This window comes from Rhineura floridana, chromosome 1, assembly GCF_030035675.1.
Source record: "Rhineura floridana isolate rRhiFlo1 chromosome 1, rRhiFlo1.hap2, whole genome shotgun sequence".
NCBI lineage: Eukaryota > Metazoa > Chordata > Lepidosauria > Squamata > Rhineuridae > Rhineura > Rhineura floridana.
The window spans coordinates 160,514,585-160,541,287 of record NC_084480.1 but is presented as its reverse complement, the minus strand read 5'-3'; the positions used below and the strand labels follow the sequence as shown (position 1 = coordinate 160,541,287).

Genomic DNA, 26,703 nt, shown 5'->3' with positions numbered 1-26,703 from the left:
GTTGTCGACACTCAAATGAACTAGCGGCACAATTATTTATAATCAAATTCATGCCACTGTTTTGGCACTATTTTTTTTTCTCAGCGCGAACAGTACTACTCTAGATACACTATTTTCTACAATTTTAAAATTGATGTATGACTGAGCCAGCTACCACCACCCAAGTTCATCTGTATTAGGGCTCCATTTATTGATGTGACGAAATCTTGCGTTTTCTGAAACCATAACAAACATTGAATTTACTTTAAAAACCAGATTACTGTTCAATGTTGCTTACCAAATTCTCAAAACATCTAAGTATTTTGAAATGCTATGAGTATTTACATGAAACACTTTGGCCTCAAGTGAGGATGTGCCAGGCCTGGTAGCCAAAAACTCTCCAGTGTCTCCCCACCTACCGCAGACCCCCTGAGGCCGAATTTGGCCATTTAAGGTACAGGAAAAGTCTAGCCCAGACAGCCTTGGTGTTCAGAAGGGGCCCAGCCCACCTGCCTTCCCCCTGGCAGCAAGGGCGCGTGCTGTCAGGCTTGCTGGGGAACTGGGATACTGTAGAGAAGGTTTCCGTCACTGTCAAAGACCTCCCGGCCCTTTTGCATGACTTGCAGCTGGGGCTCCCAGCCCTTCGCCACCAGGGCCTCCAGCCTGGTGTCGCTCAGAACCCGCCAGCTCCAGCCCGCCTCTGCCTCCTGCTCCTCCTCTGACGCAGAGGGGGCCGGCCATGCTTTGGGGGTAATGGGCCGAGAGGGAGCTTCTCTGGGGCCGGCAGGCAGTGGCCAAAAGGTGGTCTTCTTGGCCAAGAGGTGGTCTTCTTGGCCAAGAGGCCCCGATGACATGCGGCGGTGGCGGTGGCTGTAGAGTTGCTCTTTTGGGCGGCAGCTTTATAGTCCTGCTTGCGGCTGTGCTCCGGGGAAGGCGAGAAGTGGCTCTTGAGGACTCTGCGGATGACCTCGGGCTCCACCTGCAAGCCTTGCACCAGGCAGGGGATGGGCCAGTCTTCGGTCAGCTCCCGGCTGAGATACTGGATCTGCTCCATCGCCTGGTGGGTCAGGCTGCGCTCGGGGGGCCACCACGGTTCCATCAGCCTCTGGAGTTTGCACAAGTGGATCTTCTTCACCTGGTGCCGCAGCAGCCTTTCCACCTCCTGCTCCTCCGACAGCTCGGCCTCCACCTGCCTGGAGGTGAGTCAGGCGATCACCCTCTCACTCTATCTAGGCAGATCGCCAAGCGTGGGGCCCAAGAGCGTGGGCCCCGGGGCAAGTGCACCACTTCCCAGTGCCTAGGGGCGGTACTGGATCTCACTACTGCCTCTTTCAGGCAGCCAGGGACCACCCCCTCTCGCAGAGAGGCATTAATCACTCCCTGGCCCAGATGGCTATTCCATCCCTGCTAGGTTTTATTAGCTAAGAAGGGCAAGGATCCAGCACAGAAGTGGTTGCACAAACCTGTCCAAGCACCTTGTCAACGTCCTCAAGCTGCACCAACGGAAACTCATCCAAGAAATCGGGACAAGGCTGTGCTCTGGATACCTCGCTTGATTCATCTGCTATAACACTGGAGTCTAAGTCCTGGCAGATGCTAAAGATTTTATCCTGGAAGTGCCTAGCAAATTCATTACAGCGGGCCTCAGATGGTTCTACCATGTTCTTGAAGCCAGCGTGTAATAGTCCCCAGACAATTCTGAAGAGCTCTGCTGGACAGCAGATTGATGATTTGATAGTGGCAGCAAAATATTGGTTTTTTGCTGCCCTCACTGCCCCTAAATACAGCTTACCATAGGCACTTACCAGTGTGTAATTGCATCCACCAGGAGTTCATCTCCATCTGCACTCAAGCCGTCTCCTACATTGTTTCATCGCTCTCAGCTCTGGGGTATACCATGGTGCTGTATGAGCTCTACACAGGAGGGGGCGCTCAGGAGCAATCATGTCAACTGCCCGGGTCATTTCTGTATTCCACAGTTCAACCAGGGTTTCAACAGGAGCGCCAGCCCTATCAGCCGGAAAACTCCCCAGAGTCCTTTGGAAACCATCCGGATCCATTAGTCTCTGGGGGCGGACCAACTTAATAGGTCCCCCACCCTTGCAGAAGTGAAAAGCTGCTGTGAGTCTAAACTTCAGCAAGCCGTGATCTGTCCATGACAGAGGGACTGATGTAAGGCCCCCCACATTCAGATCACCAACTCCATGTCCAGTTGCAAAAACCAAATCTAGAGTATGCCCTGCTACATGTATTGGGCCAATGGCATATTGGGACAGTTCCATGGTTGTCATGGAGATCATTAAATCCTGAGCCGCCCCAGATAAGGTGGCCTCAGCATGGATGTTGACATCCATCTCAACAGTACACCCGAGACCACCTCCATCAGCTCAGCTAGGGAGTCTGTTGGGCAGCGGGGTGGGCGGTACACCAGCAGAATCCCCAGTCTGTCCTGCTGACCCAGCATAAGGTGCACACTCCAGACCAGTAGTCACACGGAGAGGGTGCTTGCGGAGGGAGATGGAGCTCCTATAGACCACAGCAACCCCCATCCCCAACCCTCAGGTCTACCGATGCTGAACCAGGTACCCTAGCGGGCATAGCTGGGAGAGAATGACTCCTCCCTGCTCACCCACCCAGGTCTCGGTTATACATGCCAGATCGGCTGCCTCATCCACAATTAAATCGTGAATGAGGGCAATCTTATTATGCACCAATCTGGCGTTTAGAAGCAGCATCCGGAGGCCTGAGAGCTGGCTGATAGGGCAACCAACCAACCTGCAGGTGTGGGGAGGACCGGAACAAGGCACAGCCGTTAACTGCCTGGGCCGCATTCCCCTTACCTGGCAAGTCCTCACAACGCCGTATCTCCCTCTACCCACCACTACACTGATTGGGGCCCCCTCAAGTCTCCCCTCCAGGGAAGGGACAGGTGGATGATATCAGCAACAGCTGGCTGATTACCTGGGGGCCTGGTCCTGCAAGGCGTGACCCCTGCAGAGCAGACGTCCAGCAGAGAGAGGGTGGTGGTGGCAGCCGAGCAGCAGCAAGCAGGCAGGCAGGCAGGCAGCAGCAGCCAACGGCTCTCCTTCCCTGGGCGGTGGTGGTCCCCTTCCTCCTGCAGGCGCTGGGCAATATTAGAGTTGCCACTCTTTCAGTTTCAGCTCCTTCCCCCAGACCTCTAAAATTAAATATCTGAATGGGAGGGGCAGTTTAACTAGACAACTACATGTCCATTTAAACTCATGATTATGAACAAGCCTATGCAAGATTACTTGAAAGTAATTCTCAGTGTGATCAACTGGCTTTATGTCCATGTGCACAGCCTGCCATTTCACATACTGTGTGTGGTGAAGCCTATTTTGAATGTTAAGTAACTGAGGCCATGCACAAATTGAACTTATGAAACAGGAGTTGCCAGAGTTTTTTTTCTCCCACAGGGCAAGTCCAGCTTCAGTAGCTCTGCTTACTCTGTAAACATATCAGCTATTCCAATCCTGATTAAAATGCCAGACTTGCCTGGAAATTGAGGAGAAATTTGTTCGGTTCACATGCTTTTACCTGCTTCTCACTTGCCAAACCAATATACAAACTGAACTGCAACTATTGTTTGAAATTTGTACTTCTCCAAATTTAGCCATGCAGTCCTCCAACTCAAAAAATGCACACAACAATTCATATGTTGATGGCACGTGTGAACAAAAATGCAAAAACAACACACCATTTGAGGGGAAATGGTCTACCAAAAATCATATATGAGGAGAAATGTGCATACAAATATTTTGGAGTAGAAATGCATATAAATATCGGGGGGGGGGGGTTAAAGCCTTAAATGGGAATGAGGCAAACTGAAAATGGGAAAGGAGATACTAAAAGAAACCAAAATTGACAGATTTGTCCATCTCTATTTCTCCTCTGTACAGGCTTCAAGCAGCCTGTCTGCGTTTTTCCTTCTTCTATAACACTGCACATTCAGTTGAACATAAATTTGTCTCATTGAAAAACAAAATAAAATTGTGTGTGTGTGTGTGTGTGTGAGAGAGAGAGAGAGAGGGAAGGAGGGAGGGAGGGAGGGAGGGAGAGTAAAAGTGCCTTAGGGATAATATTGAGGTGGCTTTCACAGAGCTCTTGGAGAAAATTGTTTGTCTAGGAAGAACACAGCAAATGCACTTCTAGAACAGTTGTGTTTTCATTGAGCAAATAAAGTTTTGCTTCTATGCAGCCCGAGTTTTCTGGTATATCTTTAACGAAAACACAAATACCTGTGTGAACTGTGTGTCTAGGAACAGAGATAGATTACATCGTCAGACATTGTTTAGTTAGTTTGAAATAAAAGCACCTAGTAGAGCCTCAACTGCCTCTGCTCAGTAAATACATTCATTGTATTTATTTAGGCTATTTTTAGCCTGCTCTTCAATCATATCGATTCCCAAAGCAGAACACAATTATGTTACAATAATGCAAATGCAATCATAAAACAACAATACAACAGCAGCAGGACAAGATGAAATCAAACACCAGCATTAAAAATGAATCCTCAGGTAAAGCTTCAGCAGGAGAGGGAAGACCATCGTTCACGAGTTTGGTTGAAATAAAGCACTTGGAAAAGCTAAACCTATCTCTCACTTTAATAATGCACCCCCTCTTTGCTTCTGAGAGCCAGTGTGGTGTAGTGGTTAGTGTGTTGTAATACGACCTGGGAGACCAGGGTTCGAATCCCCACATAGCCATGAAACTCCCTGGGTGACCTTGGGCCAGTCACTGCCTCTCAGCCTCAGAGGAAGGCAATGGTGAACCCCCTCTGAATACCGCTTACCATGAAAACCCTATTCATAGGGTCGCCATAAGTCGGGATCGATTTGAAGGCAGTCCATTTCCATTTTCTTTGCTTTTAAGCCTTATAAACTAGACCCTAGTTGTGATTAACCTGATTCTAAATCTAAATCGCCTAAAAAAGGAAAATACCAGCCAACTGCTTCCCTTCTCTTTCCCCACGTAACACAGTTACTGGCAGCATCCACAGTCACTTGAAATGAGCTTCTCCAGCAGTCACCATTGTACAGTCATTTACTTCTATAACTAGGATTTGGCTACTGTTATCCATGCATTCATTACCTCCTAACTGAACAACTGCAATACACTTGACATAGGGCTGCCCTTGAAGACAGTGAAAAATGCTAGTGGTCAGTAAAGGCTACAGAGAACACAAGTTGTCTGCACTGACTTCCAATCTGCTCTTGGGATCAATTCTAAGTGCTGGTTAGTACTTTTAAGTCTTAGAAGTGGCTGGAGCCCTGAATACTTTTACCTCCTCCCATATATACATTCCAATCCTTTGAGATCTATGGATGTGGCCTTGCTCTAGGTCATCTAATTAAGTGTGAACAATGGCACAACTGCAGGGCACTTGTTGTCCAATATTTGGAGTTCCCTGTTTCCCTGACAAGACTAGCCTGTGAGCGTGCAGACCATGCACAACCTCTTTGTTAAAGTGGAGGAAATACCAACATGAGCTGATTTTGGACCAATTTTTGGCAGAAGCAGTGTGTTCTTGGCATGGTGGGGCCTCCAATACATGCCTAGATCAACCTCTTCAGACTCCGACAATTTTTTAAAGCGTTTCTAAAGCATGATAAGGTGTGACTTTGATGCACACAGCAGAATTCACACAAGTGCTTTGGCTTATCAGAACCCAGTGTCAAAGTAATCTTGTGTTGATTTGAACACTGTAGCCTGGATTCTGCATTGATTTGCAATCCTAACCCAAGGAATCAGTTTCAGTGGGGTTGCAAATGTTTAAGATTCTTGATCATTGCAGTTTAGCAATGTGGTATGAAAATATTTTTCAAAATCTCAGCTAGCCTTTTTACACGTTTCAGCTATTGATTAACCAACAATAAATCTATGAATGAATAATGTAACTCTCCAAATCCATGTTTAGCACAAACTCATTTAAGTGTGTGCAGGTAATAGTATTAATGGATATATATGAGTTACCCTAACGAAAACGGTCCAAGAAAACTGAATAAAATGGATACCTTGCCAGAAGTCAGTAAATAATGTCAAATATTTTTCATTAGATCATCTCTGTTTGAAGGCAAAGGTACATACTCTCTGTTGAATGATGACCAGGCATTCATTCCATGCAGAATTAATGTGCAGGTGAAGGGTCATAACAGGTTTTGCCACCATATATTATAAAATCTCAAAAGAGCTGTTCAATATTCCTTAGGATATTTTATATCTGGAGTGGAGAGTAAAGTTAAGACAATTTATGGAATTGCTGCTTGATTTGCCTGTCTTTTACATTCTGAAGGACTAATCTCACTGAGGAAAAAGCACTGGGACTCTTTAAATATCTGTATATCCTCTTAATGTCTCTCTCTGATAGTAGAGGGCCAACTTCCATAGCAAAATATCTGAGTAACTTTTGGAAAAATCACAAGAGTTCTTCAGCTAATACAATTTGGAATCTTTAGCCACAAATAAACAGAAACTAGATTGGCAAGATTTCCAAAATGAACACTTGCTTGCCCTTTCCCTGTGGACCATCATCTGTAATATTGTGCAGATCACTACATCACATGCTTCCTTTCCGATTGTTAATCTTGCTTTTGACAATCAATTTACTGTGCTTCAGAACAGTGAATAAGTCTCTTATCTTATTTAGAAATTACAGAGAGAGAGAGAGACTTAAAATCTGTTTGGTTACTTTGTAGAAATCCTGGATTAGAACTGTTTCTTAGGAAGGAGGCAATGGAACAGGAAAACAGTATGGGTGACTGGAGGGTTCCAGGTGGCTTCTTCACACACATAATAAACCAGTTTGGAACTGCTATCACTCCTGCGGACCCAAACAGTCTTCCTTCATTTTCTCAACAGAGATGAACACAGAGCTTCAGGAGTGGGTTGTTGTTGTTGTTATGTGCCTTCAAGTCGACTATGACTTATGGCGACCCTATGAATCAGCGACCTCCAACAGCATCTATGGTGAACCACCCTAGAGCAGAAGCGAATACCCAGGAGTGTCATAGACAGGTTTATCTGAAGGACATGAAGGAACAAAAGTGTGTTGGAAAACAGGGTTCTCTCAGTCATATAGGTTTTGGCTAGGCCAATGGTTCCCAAAAGTTTTTCTCCCACAGACCACTTGAAAATTGCTGTGGGTCTTGGTGGACCACTTCATTATATTTCTGCCTGCTGTAGCAATTGTAACGCACTCTGCCAAATTCTGTAATTTTTTTAGTTGTATTTTTACAGACACTCTGTGGACTGCATGAATGAAGCTCACAGACCACTGGTGGTCTGAAGACCACAGTTTGGGAACCCCTGGACTGGGCTAGATAATTCAGGGGAAGACCTATACCAAACCACCCTTATTTATTAGGAACTTGTATTACTAGATCTTTTACATTTTTGGAAGAGAACAAGTAAGAAAATGAGGAATCCTAAAGGCTTGCCTCCTTACTGAGACTCACCACTGGAGCAGAATGTTGCCATGCAATAGTCATGATAAATTCAGAAGTACAGAGTCCCTCCATAATAGTCTCACCACACCCCCTCACAGCCATGCCCCCTTTTCCATCATCTCCCTTGCTCTCCCTTTCATCTCGCAAATCCACACTCCGCTACAAAAGATGTCCCTTAGAAGAGTCTTCTTCATGGCTGACTCACCTCATTTCACTCTGATTGGCTACAATCAGTATGAAAGGACAAGGGCTTTTTTCAATAGCTAACATGCTCCCTTTTCTTTTTGATTTATATCCTGCCTTTCTCCCACGAGGAGCCCAGTGCTGATTGGCTCACACAGGGACCTGGTTGGGACCCTACTCCCCCAAAAATCCCGGTCTGCAACTCCCTCCTGTGATCCCAGACAACTACATCCCTGCTGCCATACTGAAGGTGCACAGCAACCATCATCCCATGTCTGTTTCCTCTTTTTTGCTCCTGTCTGGGTCTGACTGCTTTGCTCAGGAAGGAGACTGTGATGACAAAGTGGCAGAAATTGCAGGCAGCTGAGCCTCACCCAGTGCTCTCTGTGGAACATTAAGTGGAAGGAGAGCCCGGCTGTAGGCCTCTCTACAGACTGATACTGGGTTTTCTACTATAACATCAGGGCACTGTGACAACCCTGCTGATGTTTCAAAGATGGAGCAGAGAGGAAATCCCAGATGAGAGGTGGAGCAGGGAAATCTTTCTTAACTCTGTAGCACAAGTGCTGCACCAGAACAGAAACTAGACAATATCCATCGAGCTCAGACCTGAATACAGGGAGGCTCTGTTCTTCCAACAACACTTCTAGGGAGACTATTCCAGAATCTTACAACTGCAACAGTAAGAATCTTCCTCCAGTTTCCAGCCTAAATTTGTTCCTGGCCAATTTGTAGCCATTAATTCCTGTAAGATTTATAATAAATACGGAGCTGGACGTATCCGGTTACTTTGATGTTTGTGACTGCTCAAAGGTACAATATCTCCCCTGCTAAATATTTCTGCTATCTGGGGGTACTGCATAGGTGGCATTATAAAATTACTCGTTTTTCTTGTTCTCTCCTAGCCCAGCTCTAAAATGTCAATTTACAATACGCTCCATTCAGACCTTGGTTGATGAGCAATATTTATCAATGACCCAACCAATTTTTTTTAAAAAATGTACCCTTAGTCGCAGCCCACCCTACCAGCTGCATTGTATCAGATTTTCTTTACTTTTGTGCCTTCTGCCCAACAGTATAGTTTGCTAATTCCTCCTCTTCCATCACCAAGATTGCTTCTGTACTAGCAGTTTATTTTGGAATAATTATCCTTTGTTCACTCACTTGTAAATGGAAACTCCAAATAACCATGTTGCCAGATACATGCCAGTGTATTCTGTGCTCTCCTCCTGTATTTTTTTTTCCAGACCTTATTTGTGGAGATTTAAAATATAATAAAGCTAACTGCAACGGCAGTACCAGCCTGTCCCATGAGGACTAGCATAATACTGAAGCTTTTGGGGGCTTTTCTGCTTGTGATCAACAGCTTACTTGAAGCTTCCCCTTTTATTGTGTTCCATCGAGTACAGGTAGCATGACACAGCCTCTGACCTACTCCTTTCTATTCTTTTAATTGAAGAAGGACATAAAAGAAAGTAAAAGCTAAACAAATAAAGGGATATAACAAAAGCATTATACTGAAACAAGTATAAATAAGAGGTTATTTAATTGTAATGCTATCGCACTAAAGAGGGACCAATAAACGTACAAACACTGCAAGGAGAAAACTTCTCATTGAAGTTGCAGAGGACTTTTCCTGAATGAAATTTAAAAGTTAGTAAACACAGAAGGATCCTAGCCACAGCGATGGGCACTGCTGGATAATATTGTGCTCCATTAAGTGCCATACGGAAGCTCAATTTTAATTCTTCTGCCAGTTAATTGGAGAAAAGCCATGCCTCAGCAGCACTAAAGGGCACTAGTGCAGAAGGAACCTAGGCTTCCTCAAAAACATTTGGACACTTCAAATTCTCATATTCTTTCTAAGGAATGCACCCTTATTAGGAAATGTATCTTATTGCAGAATCTTTCTGTCCCACAAAATGACATCCAAAGAATCTTACATTCCCACAAGACACACTCTCCCCGTTCTTTCAAAGACAGCCCCTCAGTGGTCCAAAATAATCCACATATAAACTCTAAAATCTTAAACATAAAGGAATACATTAAATACAGTGTAAGAGTTTACATTCCTTGAGTAAGAATCTTCCCTGAAACACAAATAACAGCCATAGTCTTTTTCTACATAGCTGTCCTCATTTAAAACATCATTTTACAGCCGTTTGATCTGTGTTGTTTTAGAAATGTGGCTTCCAGAAATACCTTTTCCATCCAGAAATAGGCAGCCTACAGTTTGTGAGACCATCACCACACCAAGGGCCTTTAGCAGTGGAGGCTGCTGATTGTTTTGGGTAAGTGGGACATTTCTCCATAACCTCAGTCTGCCCTTAGCCAGCCTCCCCCTGCCTGCCTTCTTACTTACAACCAGTCCAGAGGGTGGCTCTGGCTCTCAGCTTTTTCCTCCTTAGTCTCAATGTTGCCTTTAGGGAAGAGGATAGAGCCAAAAGTAGAAAGAGTCAACTCTGCCTATCATTGCCTCTGGCTCCACCTACTGTTGGTCTCTCTGCCTTCCACCCTACCAGTCCCAATGGGGCACCAACCACCACTGACCATAAGTTGCCTGGATGCATGTAGGGCATGAGTCCTCTGCCCTTCCTATACAGGAAGCTCCTGGGATGTAAGCTGATTCATAACACAACAGAATCCCTGCTTCCCAGGAATCATAGACCTAAGTGGAGTGTAGTCTATGATTCCTGGGAAGCAAAGGGTTCTGCCATGTTAAATCAATCTACATGTGTAGGGGAGGGAGGGGCTCAAAAGAAAGTGGTTTGGTTCAGTCTCTTTTAATTTCTCCGGATCATCAAGGCTGATGCCATCACCACCACTGGAATCTCTGTTTCATTATAAAGGAAGAATCAAACATGGCTGGCCCCTGTCTTAAGAAGAGCATAGGACAAGTTTTAAGACGGGTATGCTTTTTTTTTACAATTTGCCTAATGTTGATCAGCCTAAGTCAACGGTGGGCTAGTCAAGTCGTGTCTGAGAGAGTGCTGTTCAGATATTTCAGTAACTCAAAGGGACACTACATTGCCCAGGTATTGGGAGCCACTCAGATCCTAACTCAGGGGTGGCTGAGTGGCAGGCTGGATCTAGCCTGTCGAGCCACAAGAAGTAGTTTGCCAGCCCCCACAGATTTGCCTCCTGATCTGATTAGGTGATAAACCTCTCTGTGTCTTCTGTAGAGAGCAGTCCCTAAAGAACAGAGTACCAGATCTCTAGAAAGTAGTCAGATGGATCTTTTCTCTCCAATCTTAAGTGCCAAGCACCTCAGAGCTGAGCCCTCTCCCTGTTCTTTCAAAGGCACCATTTCCCCCAACACTGGAGTACTGTGGGTAGAAGCTGCTTTTTACTTTGCACAGGCTCTTCTATGCAGAGTACAAGGCAAGGGTGGCTGACTGTCAATGCAACCCTTGGGTCAAAAAAGATTAAGCCATTCCCAGCCTAAATGATAAAGAAATGGGCAGTGGTAACCTAGTGCTCACACAATCTCTGAAGCACTTCCACAGAGGTTGGGGTCCCAGCCATAACGATGATGCCTAGAACCTCATGGGTCAGATGAATAATATGATGACTTCCCACCCCCAGTGCCCGTGGCCCTCAGGGACGCCAGCTTAGAAAAGGCAACCCCACCACCTAAACACGTGTTAAGAAGGTCTGAAGAGTGGCAGATTCAGGTGAAGTCTGCAAGGGTCTTACAGCTTCTTCTTCCTGGAGCTACCATGAATAATAACACCTCTGGGGAAGGAGTAGGTCCTTCACAGAGGTTAGCATAAGCTAGCTCTTGAAAACAGCCTGGAACAATTATTATGGAGTTGGAAAAGTTAAGGAGTCTCCCTACTAACCTGACAAGTCATGTGTCAGTCTGTTCTTCTGTGCTAAAAATCCATTCACTGAAATATCCCCAGAGGACTTGGAAGCCCCAGGGATCTTAGCCAGCCTGACCTGAAAGTTCATCCCTGAGTTCAAACCCAGAAAGTGAGCTCTAATGCAGGATGAACCCATCTGTTTGCACATTAAACTTTTTTTTTGTAGGAAATGAAGCTTAATCAGCTAAGGGGCATTCAGGCTGGCACACAAGTCAATCCCTAACAAAGTATCAGAGTAAACCACCTCTATATTTGGAGACATTCCTTAGAAAAGAGGCAGAAATGCCTTCCACCAAACCAGTCCTGGGACAACAGCAAAGGTTTGGGATGTCTCCTCCATGGCACTCAGTTTGGAAGCCAAATTATCTTTCTCTGCTCCCTCCCCCATCCCATTCCTTGTGCATAACCACAGGTGGAGACAAAACCAGTGTTTTGTGATGAAGCAGTATCCATCCCACTATAAATAACCCTGAAAGGAACAGACGTCTCCATCAGCCCACTGTTACGGCCCTTTAAGTTGTATTTCTCACTCAGTTCTTAAAACCTTACAGAATGAAGATACCCATATCAAACTGCCATTGGATTAATTTGTTTAAATAATGGAGAAGTTTGCAGAAGTTGGCAAAAAGAACTGGGCTCCCAATCACTGAGCTGTCCAGCAAACCGATGGATTTGTTGGTATTGCAACTGGTTGGGGTTTACTGGAGACTTGAAAAGAAGTAGGGAAAAGTTCTCCACTGATCCACAGCTGGGTCCAAATCACCTGGGTTGCAAAGATAGGTTGTATGCTGGGGGGGGGGGAGAGAGAGAGAGAGAGAAACACACACACACAATAGGAAATCATGCTCTTCTGCTAGAAAAGGCCAATCATACTATGGGGCTGGGGTGGGGGGCATTGGGCAACTGGCACATGCTGTCAGAGGCAAAACAGGTACAGCCAGAGGCAAACAGAGCAGATCAGCCAACCAGGCGAAGTGAAGAGGTGTGCAACTGCTGAGTTTCCTTTTCTATTTACGTAAGACAGTGAGTTGCGACGGTCCAAGGGGTGAGCAAAGTCCTTCCTAGCAAGAACAACTGCTGGACTGTGCAGGTAGGGTCTCATTCAGTGCAGTGTTCTTGTGATTGGTGTTGGCCATGCCAGGGCTGGTATCCAGGCTCTCATTCATCTTCTCACAGATTATGTCCACCAAGCGCTCAAAGACTTGCTTGACATTGATGTTGTCCTTTGCGCTGGCCTCAAAGAATTCAAAACCTGGAGGGAGAAAAAGAATTACGGGGAAAAAACAGAGGGCTAGAGGAGCACTGTTGCTTTGAGGGGTGGGGGTGTTAAGGCAGGGGTCTAATCAGGAGTAGGGATGGGTGAGAATTTCGATTCAGTTCACATTTCAAACAGAATTTATCAAATTTGCAATTTCTGAAACAATATGAGAACCAAAACACAGCTGTCCTTTGAAATTCACATCTATTAGAATTTTGGGATGCAGTTCGCCAACTAAACAATGTTTACAAAAATGCATATATTAGGGGAAAGTGCATAAAAATGAATACATGAGTGAAAATAACATGCAAAAAGGCATGAAATGATGAGAAAAGGCTCGCAAAAATGTGTACCTTTGTCAAAACTGCCCACAAAAATTTGTTTGGAGAAATTAACACAAAAATGGAGAATTTTAAAAAAATTTTTTTGCAGATTGCTGTAGAAATGTAGAGAACTGAATTTAACACTGGAAAAATGAGAAACTGGAGACCTGAAACAGACAGATCTTTCTATCTCTAAATTCAGGCTCTGTGTAAATCGGAGGGAGGACAGGACAAACCTAGTTCATCAGCCAGCCTCTTGCCATCTTCAGTGGGTACCACTCGGTCATCCTCCAGGTCACACTTGTTCCCCACCAGAATCACTTGTGCATTGTCCCATGAGTATGTCTTGATCTGAGTTGCCCTATGAGAGGGAAACAGAAGAACTCTGGAAGAAAGGCGCTTTTAGATCTTGTTGTTCCCAGCCACCCAGTTCAGAAACCGCAAATCAGAACCACTGACAGGCTTCCTTCACTTCATCAATGTTCTGCTTCAGGAGCTGCAAAACATTAATCTGGGCAATAGTATCTGGGATTCAAGCTTCAATGCCTATAGCAGGGATGGGGAATCTGCAATGCTCCAAATGTTGTCAGACAGACTCTAGCTCTCATGAGACCCAGCCAGCATGGCCACTGGTCTGGGGTGAAGGTTACCTGCCCCCCCAGACACTTCCTGTGTAACAGGTTGCATGGTTCACTGTCAAATCCATGAACTGAATAGGATTAAATCAGCTCTTGCTCAAGAGCTGGTAGAACGGGGTGGGGTGGGGTGCAGAATGTATACAGACATATTCAGCACGTTATTTGTTTTAGAATTAATGATGATAAACAGGCAAGAGTATATGGGCTTATCCACATGGGAGCATAACTTCATACTAACCACGCTGTTGTCACTTGTTTTCTGTTTGCACAGTCCACAGTAAGGGCTCAATGCCAGCTGCAAACTTGCTGTTTTCTATTCACACTGAAGGGAAGGATCAATCACGCAGTTTCCTAATGACCACACCCTCTAATTTAACATTTCCACTCCTTCTGGTTACATGCTCAGTTTGTTCTACCAGTAAGTTTCATTTAAAAAAAAAACACCCGAAAATGTGATTATTTGTTTTTTCATTGCTACAATACAGCTGAAATTCAAATCTTTCTTTGAGCAGTGTTATGCTTTTGTGTTGTGCGGGGGGGGGGGGGGAGAAGAGGAAGGCACCATTTGCAGCAACATGAAAAAGGTCAGCAGAAGGAGGAGAGCAGCTGGAAGTTGCTTGACAGCTTACAGGAAATAAAATGAATGAAAGGAGGAAGCGGAAGTGGGTGTGGAGAGGGGAACGATTGCACAACTTTTAAAGATACAGAAGACCTTTTGGTTGCCAGGCCCAGCCTCCAAGAGGTTTTCTGTATCTATAAAAGTTGTGCAGGAGGAAGGGAGAATTCCACCTTTTGGTTTTTCCCATTACAGTGTTGCAAGAACACCTGCACTTGGCTGACTTTCTCTTCTCCTAAAGATACAGGATCAGTCTCAGGCCCTGAACCTGGCAATCCTAATATGGAGTGAAGACTTTTTTCCTTCCCTTTTTGTATTATCAGCGGATTGGGTTAGTATGGATTTACAGGGGGGAAACTGTGTGATAGCTTCTGTAATGTCATGTGAACTATGCAAATTTAAAGGAGATGTGAGTAGCACGAAACACACACTAAACCACCATGTAGATGAGCCCTTATGTCAGAGGTTCCCAAACTGTGGTGTGTGGACTGCAAGCTTCAGTCAGGTGGTTAACAGCATGTCTGCATTGAAGATTCATATTAATTTAATTGTATTTTTGATGCTTTTATTTTTATTTTTTATTGTATTGTATTGTATTGTAATTTGAGTTCTGTGGAATGCAAATTGTAATACAATAAAAACAATGTAAGAAATAAAAACGCAATAAAAATACAATTAAAAATCATATAATACCTAGCACAGTGCATTACAATTGCTACAACAGGCAGAAAAATCATTAAGTGGTCTGTCAAGCCCATCAGCAATTTCAGGTGGTCTATGGGAGAACAGAGAACCAGTGTGGTGTAGTGGTTAAGGAGTTGGACTATGACCTGGGAGACCAGGGTTCGAATCCCCACACAGCCATGAAGCGCACTGGGTGACCTTGGGCCAGTCACTGCCTCTCAGCCTCATGAAAACTCTATTCATGGGGTCGCCATAAGTCGGAATCGACTTGAAGGCAGTACATTTACATTTTAATGGGAGAACAACAGTTTGGGATCCACTGGTGTAGGTGCTCTGTTCAAAAAATTCAGAGGGGTATTTAGTCATGTTGGTCTGTTGCAACAAACATAGCCAAGAAGCTTGTGGAACATTAAAGGCTAGCAGGTTTATTGTGGTGTTAAGCTTTCATAGACCAGACTCTTCTTTCATCAGTTCTGCGCAGTACGTGTACAGACACTGCTCTTGGGGGTAGGCAATGATTTTCTGAGTCATTTAGATGGATAAATTCCAGGTGTTTCTCAAATCAGGCCTTAGAAGTGAAATTAACCTGAGATTGACTTGCATCTAAGCATTCAGTACCTGAAAGACCTCAGTCAACACAATAAAATCTGAACAGGCGGTTCAGCCTCCTAGGGTGTGTCTGAGTAAGAGCTTTCCTGTTCAGCTGATTTGGGTCTTTAGTATTAAGCCAGAAGTTTGAGAAGCAGTGCCCATATGGAGGATGCTGCAACTTTTAATCTGCAGTCCAACCCAGCTTGGAGAACTAGCCAGGATCATTACAGGGGATCACTCAGGCACCATGAAGATTACATACATATTATCAACCAAGCCTCAACAAAATCCCCATGTAGACTTGCCCCAGCAGGCTCTAAGAAGAGCATTCTAATTTCCCTTAACAGGCCATCCACAATGAGGCATGCCAGACGAAAGAGGAACAGCTGGGGAGACCTCAGGCTTGGAGCCCTGGAAGAAGATAAATCCAATGGTATGCTTGGTATGTATGATAGGACGTCAAGGTATGTCAGGTTATTAGAGGTTTCAAGGACGTTGGCATGTGTGTGAGGAGCATTGGACTTCTCCGACAGCACTGTAACATTTGTAGGGTAGACAGTACTGCACTTGTTTACATAGAAGGCGGGGGGGGAGTTGGAGAGGGATACACAAGAACCTGCCTTATGCCACGTCAAACCATTGGTCCATCTAGTCCTGTATTGTCTACTCTTTCTGGCAGTGCTAGTTTGGAATCTCAGATGGTGAAGAGTTTTTACCAGTCCTGCTCCCAATATCCTTTAACTGGAAACACCAAGGACTGAACCAAAGATCTTCTGGTGCAAAAGCTGTCTTCTGACATTGAGCTACAGTCTCTTTAGCACACTGGGGAAGGAGCTTTGGCTTTGAACACTTCCATAAAGATAAGGTGTGCTGTATTTCCTGGGAACTGGACCAAGTGGAAGACATGAGTGCAGCATCTGAAATGAGTTATCTTGATACATAAGTAGAAAGTGCACTTGAAAGTAGGGACATCAGGCAATCCCTGCTACACCTCCATCAAACACATTGGAAATCAACTCCCTGGCAAATAAGACACAATCACAGTCTCAGCCTCATTCTGTGCTGCATTCCTTACCAGTCTTGTACAGCGCTGAAAGACTCCTGGTTGGAAATATCATACATGAGTAAGAAACCCATTGCTCCCCTGTAATAGGCTGTTGTTATAGTCCGATATCGCTCTTGGCCAGCTGTGTCCTTAAGAGAAGAGAACATGTCAGTATGAATACTTCCCTTTCAGCCAAAGCCTCCAGGAAGGAGCCATCTCACTTCACCCATTGTAAGAAACCATAAGAGCTCTACTGAATCAGATCAAAGACTCATCTAGTCCAGCATCCTGTTTATATCACCCTGCCATACACTTTCCAGACTAGTTTGTGGCTGAAAGATGCAATATAAGATGCAAGATCTTGCGGAATTCTCTCCCCTTAAATATTAGACAGGCACCATCTCTGTTATCTTTTTGGCGCCTACTGAAGGCCTCCCTCTTTCAACAAGCCTTTTAAGTAGAGACCTTATCCCAGTTTACGTCTGTGTTGGAATTGCTTTTTAAGATGTTTTTAAAGGTATTTTGTGTTAATATTTGTTAAAGTCCGGTTTTATGATGTTTTAGAGTGTTTTTAGTGTTTTTGTTTGCCACCGCCCTGGGCTCCTTCTAGGAGGAAGGGCAGGACATAAATTTAATAAATAAATAAGATACACCCAGCTTCATACACTAGGCTTTCTGTACCTCCTGAGGAACTCAGCTTCCTTGTTTTGGGGAATCTATATTTTAATTTAAGAAAAGCATGCTTATTTGTACATCATTTTGAGCACTCTCTGAGTGGAAAGCATGACTCATGAACAATAAGCACAGTCATAGTAGTGCACTAAAGGAATATACAATGATGACCAGCGAGATACACATCAAGAAATAAGGCCATGTGTAAAGCACAGGTGCAGAAAGGCTGTGGAAAGACAGCTCATCCCCAATTGCCCAGCCTTGGAGACAAGAGTCCTCCACGGTTCTCCTGGCCACCTACTCCCCTGGAGCCCAGAGATTCGCTGTTACTGTGGAAACCAGAGCTTACTTTGCAGGGCTCTGACATATGTCTCCTTTCATGCTGACAGCAGGCTCAGGGAGAGTTTCCGTGATGGTTCTGATGTGCGTAAGGATTGACATTTGATTAAAATTTAAACAGGTGGAAAGCTTAATGGAGCATTTAAAAAGAAAACAAAGGTGGCAGGATGGGGGCAGGTTGCTTATGATGCACCACCCAAGGACTAAGGGTCAAGACACTGCTCTGAGAAAAGAGAAGAGAGACTTGGATGGAAGGACAGCTGGAAGCCAAGACAGCCAAATCATGACCCAAAAGATTCCACAGATTGGAAATTTCTTCCCAACACTGATTGGTTATCATGCCACAGTCCACAAAACTGTATACTAAAGAACAGCTGAGTCTCTTAAATCAGTTCACTCCGGTGGTTTTGTGGGGAATCTGGTTTGGGGCCCTTTGTGATGTAACAGGAGAAAGGGATGCCATGTTCCACCATAAACTTTGTGGTGAAGAAGTCATCTACCCAACAATCAGAAATCTCCCCAATCACGAAGGGTGACTTCGCTTGTGCCTGCTTTTGAGACGGGCTCCCGCCTCAAAAGAAGCTTATTCAGATATAAATCAGTCAGAACATTTTTTTTTTTGACTGATGAAATTTCTCCCGGGCAGGGAGAAACGTAGAGATCAACCTCAAAAGCCTGTTTTTGTTGGGAGGACTGGATTTCATTAATTTATGAGAAAAGGTCCAGCCAACAATGCCGGACGGACTTCCAAACTTTTGCTCTATCTGTTTAATGCGATACGTTTATCTTTTCTTCAAAGAGAAAACCGACTAACAGGCAAGCACCCTTCTTTCTATTATTTTTCTTACTTGGTTTAAATTGTTGCAGCAAAAGGAGATTTGTCAGATTGATCGGCTTTGAAGTATTCCTGGGTGAGCTATAACTCTTCTCTGTTATTCACGAAATTAACAGCTTATCTCTGTTTCTGTTGCAAAAAGCTGTCCTGGAAGTGCATTCTAAAGATATAAACAGAAGAGGGATTTCTATTCCGAGGAATGTTATAACATTGTCTGGGACTATTCTCTTTTTGGTCTATTTTATTTTGACGAATCTGCTTCTTCACGACGCCACTAACTGTTTTGATGCTGGGAACCAAATTTGTTTTGTATTCTTGAACATAGAGAGATAAGGCAGGCTGCTCTGTTTATACTGTGATGTCATCAAGCCTGGAATATTAACCCAATTGTTGCTGAAATAAGAAGTGGTTCTTCTTTACTTCTGTTTTGCTTTGTTTTCGTGGTTTTAAAAATGGCAATCAAGAAAGTGGCTGAGAATCTGGAAGTAATTATGTTTCAGAAAATAATGGATGAGATTGAGATAACGAAACAAACCCTGCGACAGGGCAGTAAGGAGCTGAAAATTGAACTGAGCAAAATGACGCAGGAGCTTAAAGAAATAGGGGATCCTGTGAGAGAGGAGAATGAGATCAGAGATGAGAAAAGAAAAAATAAAGGGAAGATACAAGCCCTGGAGATTGGAACAAATGTGGAATTGGAAAAAGATCTGGAGTTTATGGATATTAGAAATAAAATCTACTGTTTGGAATTTAACGTTATCTCTGAAGAAATTAATGAAGATATTAGAGATAAAGTTATCAATGGCTTGGATAATCTTCTGGACTGGAATGACGTGATGGAGTTTGATATAGTGAAAATCTATGGAATTAACTGCAGCCATGTGACAATGGAAAAACTCTCAAGAGATGAGCCAGTGCATTTTGTAAAAAAGAAGAACAGAGATATGACTTTACAACAGTACTTCAGCAACTTATTCAGAATGGATGGCAAGAAAATATTTGGGATAGAGGAAATTCCCATCAGACTCTTATTATATGACTATGGCTATGACAGCAAGATTATTATGGAATACTGATAATGGAAGATTGGACACTGAAATTACTGGACTTAATAGGACTATTGAAGATGGAAGATGAAATTAATAGGGATAATGGAATAATGGCTATTGAAATTATTGGACCTAACAGATTTTGATGAGATGGATTAATCGAAATGTTTATTTGGAGAAAAACTGATAGATATATTTCTTAAAGAATTGAAACCTCTCTTTGACTTTTTGTGGAAAGAATAAAGTAATGTTTATGAGATTTGATGATTAATTAAGATAACTACTGGAGGAAAGTGATTTTATAATATAATTTAAGAGACAGGATTGTTATATATTGTAGACCTATAACTGATTTGATCTGTGACAAATGGGAAGTCAATATTTTATTTTTTTGCTTAATCATTTTTGTTTTGTTTTGTTTTTTGTCTTTGAATGTTTTATGATTTTGTTTTGTATGTTTTATGAAAATTTGAATAAAAATTATTGTAGGAAAAAAAGAAATCTCCCCAATCACAGAATGATCTCTCTGAAGTTCACCCTCCTTGGCCGCTGCTGGGGCAAAAGCAATGAGCAGGATTAAGAAAGTTCATTCACATAAGACTCACTTTCCCCCCCCACAAAGGCTTTCACCAGTGTGAAGAGAGATCATGGAGAATGCTCCTAACACATGACTGAAGTTTCTAACCATGAGTAACTGCACATCCCATTTGAAATACATCACGTTTGGGGAACCTGTAGCCCTGCAGAGGTTGCTGAGCTCCAACTCCCTTCATCCCTAGCCACTGGTCATGCTTGCAGGGACTGAGAGGAGTTGTAGTTCAGCAACATCCAGAGGGGCAAACGTTCTGAAATACATGAAGGGGATCTACCTGGGCTCCCTCCTCTAAAGTAGGCTTGTTCTTTCCTGTTCAAGGTAAAGACTAGATACTAATATCACCCACACAACAGACTGGTGCTATGATTAGTACCATTGTGGAGTCAGTGCCTGCACGGTGTTTCAGGAGCAAAGTTGGTATTAGTTATTCTGTGCCCACTGAAGCACAACTTCTGCTGTAATCTTTCCTTTCCTTATAACACCTTCTTTTTCCAATCCTGTGTGAATGGCCAGTCCTTGCACAGCTGGATACCACTACAGTAGGGCCCTGCTTCCCGGCGCTTTGCTTCCTGGCGTTCCGCTAATGCGGCAGCTTTCATTCCCCATTTTAAAGCAGAGTTTGCCGCTTTTGCGGCATTTTGTGGCATTTTGGCGCAACACGCCCCATTATACTCAATGGGGTTCCACTTTACGGCAATTTCCGCTTTACAGAGGGGGTCTGGAATGGAACCTGCCGTATAAGCGGGGCCCGCCTGTACCTTGGAAACCACAAGGGAGGAAACTCTCAGTGCAGTCCTCTGCACCAAGCCTGGCCCCCTTTGGTAACTAGTGTCAGCAGTTGCTGCGTGCAAAAGAGCCTTTGTATCTAGTGCTTGCAGAAGACTATCACACAGCTGCCAGGTGGATGGTTTCCCCATGTCAGCCAACACTCTGAAACAATGCACCGAAGCAACCGTGGCTCCAGGGTCAACACACCAGAACAGAATGTTTCCTGGCACCACTTTACAGTAGGCCTAAGGAAGATATAGGCCAGGTCCCTTGAGGAAAAAGTCAGTGTGTGGCCAGGGAGCTGAACCTAGGACACTTGGATCAGAAGGCTTGCTCAGATGGGGGCATGCTGTCATTGCTTCCCTCCCATCATGATCTCTACGGTCAGTGGAGAAGGGTGCCATGTCCAAATACACAGCAGGCAAGCAGAAAGGCACTCTCCAGGTATGGAGATCTCTTGCCTGAGCATCTTCGAAAAGAAATAGTACAACTTTGTGTATCATTTGGATTTTTGAGGCCTGGTACAGACTCCTTCTGTTGAATTTAATTTCATCAGTAGGGAAGTATTTTGATTACTTGCCTAAGAAATGCTGCAACCTGCTCTGATCTTTCCAGGTCAGTACAAGATAAAAATCCAAATAAAGAGGAAGCCAGTACAGACCTTTGGATGCTCCTGACAATTCCCTGCTCCATTAGAAGGTGGGCCACTGTATTCAGTACTTATAGTTGTCACTGGAGACTTCCACAAACAATGGACAATCTTTCTAGCTAAACGGATGCATTAAAGCAATCATGTCACCTCTCTCCTGAAGGTGGCACTAGCTAGAACTCAGCTCCAAATCTGGGATGGCGAGATCTGACTGGTTCAGTGGATGGAGACACACAAAAACTAGTGTGACACATAGCCTGAAGCTTTGGTAAAAAATGGAAAGCTCCACTGGACACAACTGTTTATGAACACAGTATGATTCCACTCTAACCCCTAGCACCTCTACAGTGAAAACCATATATATTTTGCAATTGTAAGTTCAGGTTGAGATCTAAAGTGGTAATATGCCCTGCGATGGCATGGAACTCTGGCCTTTCTCCAGGGCTCAATGGTACATGAGAGCCTATGCACCTAGAGTGCTCTCCTGTTACATAATCATATTCCTTCTTTGGATGTTTGTTCCCCTGCATGTATTTCCTTCTTCTGTGTTCGAAGTTTAGGGGGCACCATAGATGTTACCCTCCAATAGTGGAAAGCCTAATAGGTCTTCCAAGAGCAGGGAACATGGTTTAAGTGCAACTTGAAGACAAAGTGAAGAGACATTGAGCTGACAAGGTAGCACTCTGAGCACAAGAATAAACAGAGCATAAGACAGAGCTGCTGACACAGCAGAAAGAACTCAAATGTGAAATTGCTGATCTGCTAAAATATGTAACTTGTCCCTCGGGTCCTCCTCTGTGCCTCCGTTCAGTCAAAGGTGTACTAAAGAACGATAAGGACATTTCAGAGAAGCTAAATTAATTTTTTGCATCTGTCTTCACAGTGGAAGAAATAGGGCAGATCCCTGAACCTGAACTAACATTTGCAGGAAGGGATTCTGAGGAACTGAGACTAATAGTGGTAACGAGAGAGGAAGTTCTAGGCTTAATGGACAATATAAAAACTGACAAATCACCAGGCCCGGATGGCATCCACCCAAGAGTTCTCAAAGAACTCAAATGTGAAATTGCTGATCTGCTAACTAAAATATGTAACTTGTCCCTCGGGTCCTCCTCCGTGCCTGAGGACTGGAAAGTGGCAAATGTAATGCCAATCTTCAAAAAGGGATCCAGGGGGGATCCCGGAAATTACAGGACAGTTAGCTTAACTTCTGTCCCTGGAAAACTGGTAGAAAGTATTATTAAAGCTAGATTAACTAAGCACATAGCAGAACAAGCCTTGCTGAAGCAGAGCCAGCATGGCTTCTGCAAGGGAAAGTCCTGTCTCAGTAACCTACTAGAATTCTTTGAGAGTGTCAACAAGCATATAGATAGAGGTGATCCAGTGGACATAGTGTACTTAGACTTTCAAAAAGCGTTTGACAAGGTACCTCACTTCTGAGGAAGCTTAGCAGTCATGGAATAAGAGGAGAGGTCCTCTTGTGGATAAGGAATTGGTTAGGAAGCAGAAAGCAGAGAGTAGGAATAAATGGACAGTTCTCCCAATGGAGGGCTGTAGAAAGTGGAGTCCCTCAAGGATCGGTATTGGGACCTGTACTTTTCAACTTGTTCATTAATGACCTAGAATTAGGAGTGAGCAGTGAAGTGGCCAAGTTTGCTGATGACACTAAATTATTCAGGGTTGTTAAAACAAAAAGGGATTGCGAAGAGCTCCAAAAAGACCTCTCCAAACTGAGTGAATGGGCGGGAAAATGGCAAATGCAATTCAATATAAACAAGTGTAAAATTATGCATATTGGAGCAAAAAATCTTAATTTCACATATACGCTCATGGGGTCTGAACTGGCGGTGACCGACCAGGAGAGAGACCTTGGGGTTGTAGTGGACAGCACAATGAAAATGTCGACCCAGTGTGTGGCAGCTGTGAAAAAGGCAAATTCCATGCTAGCGATAATTAGGAAAGGTATTGAAAATAAAACAGCCGATATCATAATGCCGTTGTATAAATCTATGGTGCGGCCGCATTTGGAATACTGTGTACAGTTCTGGTCGCCTCATCTCAAAAAGGATATTATAGTTGGAAAAGGTTCTGAAGAGGGCAACCAGAATGATCAAGGGGATGGAGCGACTCCCTTACGAGGAAAGGTTGCAGCATTTGGGGCTTTTTAGTTTAGAGAAAAAATGGGTCAGAGAAGACATGATAGAAGTGTATAAAATTATGCATGGCATTGAGAAAGTGGATAGAGAAAAGTTCTTCTCCCTCTCTCATAATACTAGAACTCATGGACATTCAAAGAAGCTGAATGTTGGAAGATTCAGGACAGACAAAAGGAAGTACTTCTTTACTCAGCGCATAGTTAAACTATGGAATTTGCTCCCACAAGATGCAGTAATGGCCACCAGCTTGGATGGCTTTAAAAGAAGATTAGACAAATTCATGGAGGACAGGGCTATCAATGGCTACTAGCCGTGATGGCTGTGCTGTGCCACCCTAGTCAGAGGCAGCATGCTTCTGAAAACCAGTTGCCGGAAGCCTCAGGAGGGGAGAGTGTTCTTGCACTCAGGTCCTGCTTGCGGGCTTCCCCCAGCCACCTGGTTGGCCACTGTGAGAACAGGATGCTGGACTAGATGGGCCACTGGCCTGATTCAGCAGGCTCTTCTTATGTTCTTAAAACAAAGCCATCTATCAAAGAGTGAACCAAAAGGCCAGCCACCTTGGTGCTTGGACTCAAGGGGCCAAAGGAAAGAGAAGGTTACAAAACTGGCTGAATAATGGCACTAAAAAAAAAAAAAAGGAAGAAGGGTGTTCTAGGAAACATTTTATGTTTCCATAGCATCTGCTCACATTGCAGGAGGGGAGGGCGCCCTTGCATTCAGGTCCAGCTTGAGGGTTTCCCATAGGCATCTGATTAGCCACTGTGAGAACAGGATACTAGACTAGATGAGCCCCTGGCATGATCCAATAGGGCTCTTATGTTCTTATTCAAGACACCCACCCCACAGCTGACAATACACACCATGGAAAGTTTCCAAGTTGATGGAGATGCCAAGATTCTGCTGGAGCACAGAATTCCATTGAGAATCTCAATTTTCACTTTTATGGAAGCAGTTTCTAGTTTTCATGTCCAAAATATACATGAGTGTGAGTGTGTGGCAATGGTTCCAGAGATCTCAAAGGGCAGAAGAGTGGCTGAACATTATTTCTATTAGTTAAAGGTGTATCTTTATTGTGCCCCATTGTTGCTTGTCCACACTAGCAAAAGGAGAATTATGCACATCTGCAGAACTTGGATTGCCTAGGCGTAGAATTTTTATTTATTTATTTATTGCATGTGATATCTTTAGCTATGCCAGCTTCTGTGTGCCCCTCACCAAGAATGGTTTCTTACCCAAATCTGCAGCTTGACTCTCTTTTCATTTCTGTAGACAGTCTTGACCTTGAAGTCAATGCCCACAGTACTAACAAAGGCTGAAGTGAAGGAGTCATCAGCGTATCGGAAGAGGAATGATGTCTTGCCTACACTGCTGTTGCCAATGATCAGCAGCTTGAACATGTAGTCAAAATTCTGGTCAGCAGCATCCTTGGGTGCCTGTCGCGTGTCATTTGCAGAAGCCATCTGCGGAGATTGGAGGAAGGCATATTAAATTATAGTGTAGCTCCAAGGCTCAGAAACCCACCACCCTTTTCAGAGCTTGCAGATAGAGCCAGATCCAGACAGCAACGAGCAGTCAGTCATTTGCTTGGCCCCTGAGCTTAACCAAACTTGCTACTGCTCCAAGAGCACCTCTTTACATGAGACACCCAAGGTGGTCAGAATCAGTGAAAAAATCAGTTTGGTAAGAGGGAAGAGGCCCACCAAGGTTGCCTTGCTTGAGCCCCCTTCTGTCAAATGCTAAAGCCAACAGAACTCACAGACCACAGTACTGAGCTTTTAATTAAAAGGACTGTCCCAGCACAACACCATCTGTATCCTATCTCCCTGCCCTATAGCAAGTATATCCACACAGGGTGTGTTTATTATTAACTCCACAGTTGTTAGCAATAGATATGGGGATTGTGCTATTCGATAGAGAGAGTATTATGTCACTGGTGGCAATGAAGTAGCAACATAAGCATAACTGCTTCTGGGCACTCAGCCATCAGTTCCTGCAAAGGAACATGCTCACATCCAGTGCCTCTAATTGTCCCTGTGGCTATAATCTTAGAGCTATGTGTCAGGTTGTGTTATAGTTCCAAAGACTGAACACTCTAGAAGTTTATATGACCTGTGATTAAAAAATGTTGCCATCAGTAAGGGAACAGCACTGGTGGCAATCTGTATGAGCCTTTAGTTTACAACCTGTCACTGACTCTGGAGCTTACACAGGTACAAGCACTGTGGCTTACCCACATGGAAAGGCATGGGCAGCTGTCTCACAGCAAAAAATATGCACATTCTTAAACCCGCATACGGAAAGCCTTTTCAGTGCAGATCTGACTCTCCCTCACTTGATGCACATTCATACGGCAGCTTATAACAATCTATTTTTGCAGGTCTCAGGAGCATAGCAAGGGTGGCCCTATTTGTTCAACTGCATTGTACTGCTGATTGTTATATGTTGCTTTAATTGCAGTCTATGGTAATTATGTGATACTGTTTTTTAATCACTGCATTTTATAAGCTTTGTTTTTATTGTTGTACTTTATAAATGTTGTTAGCTGCTCTGGGCTGTATATAAGGAAGAAAGGGATATAAGAAATAAAATAAAATACAAATGCATGATTTCAGAACTCTTGCAGCTTGATGAAGGTGGCGCACGTGTCACATGCAGCTGAAGGGAGAAGCTGGCCATTCCATGTTCCGCTTCAGAAACTAGAAGGGCAGTTTGTATGCTGTCAATTCAGTGGAAAACAAAAGCAAAACACATCTGTATTCTTCCACTGTCTCACATTTTAATATGCTTATTTTAAAAAACAACACTAAGCTTGCTGCCCGTTTCAATGTTTCTCTATTGCAGCTGCAGTCTATACCAAAGGTATAAGTCAGGTAGTAATGTGTTTAAAAATCTACATATAAATAACCAGTGAAAATGAAATCTTTATTATTTTGTAAGAATTATGCTCTGTGGGAAGGAACAGGAGATGGGGTGGGCAAACAAATAAGCCCT

General features: G+C 43.9%; 1 protein-coding gene and 1 long non-coding RNA gene across 2 annotated transcripts in view; one reads left to right on the top strand and one right to left on the bottom strand.

The window, feature by feature from the left end:
- Positions 1-9,157: 9,157 nt before the first annotated feature.
- RAB3D (RAB3D, member RAS oncogene family) overlaps positions 9,158-26,703 on the bottom strand; it is a 35,779-nt gene continuing 18,233 nt past the window's right edge. The window contains exons 2-5 of the mRNA XM_061582311.1: positions 24,945-25,172; positions 16,680-16,798; positions 13,312-13,436; positions 9,158-12,746 (exon numbers count right to left, since the gene is read on the bottom strand). Of these exons, the coding sequence (XP_061438295.1) occupies positions 12,556-12,746; positions 13,312-13,436; positions 16,680-16,798; positions 24,945-25,172 (663 nt within the window). The 3' untranslated portion in view covers positions 9,158-12,555. The remainder of the gene's footprint in view (positions 12,747-13,311; positions 13,437-16,679; positions 16,799-24,944; positions 25,173-26,703) is intronic.
- Positions 14,584-26,274, top strand: LOC133363152 (uncharacterized). Its single transcript, XR_009757597.1, has 3 exons — positions 14,584-14,660; positions 15,952-16,046; positions 24,982-26,274. It is a non-coding gene; the product is annotated as an uncharacterized LOC133363152 (long non-coding RNA).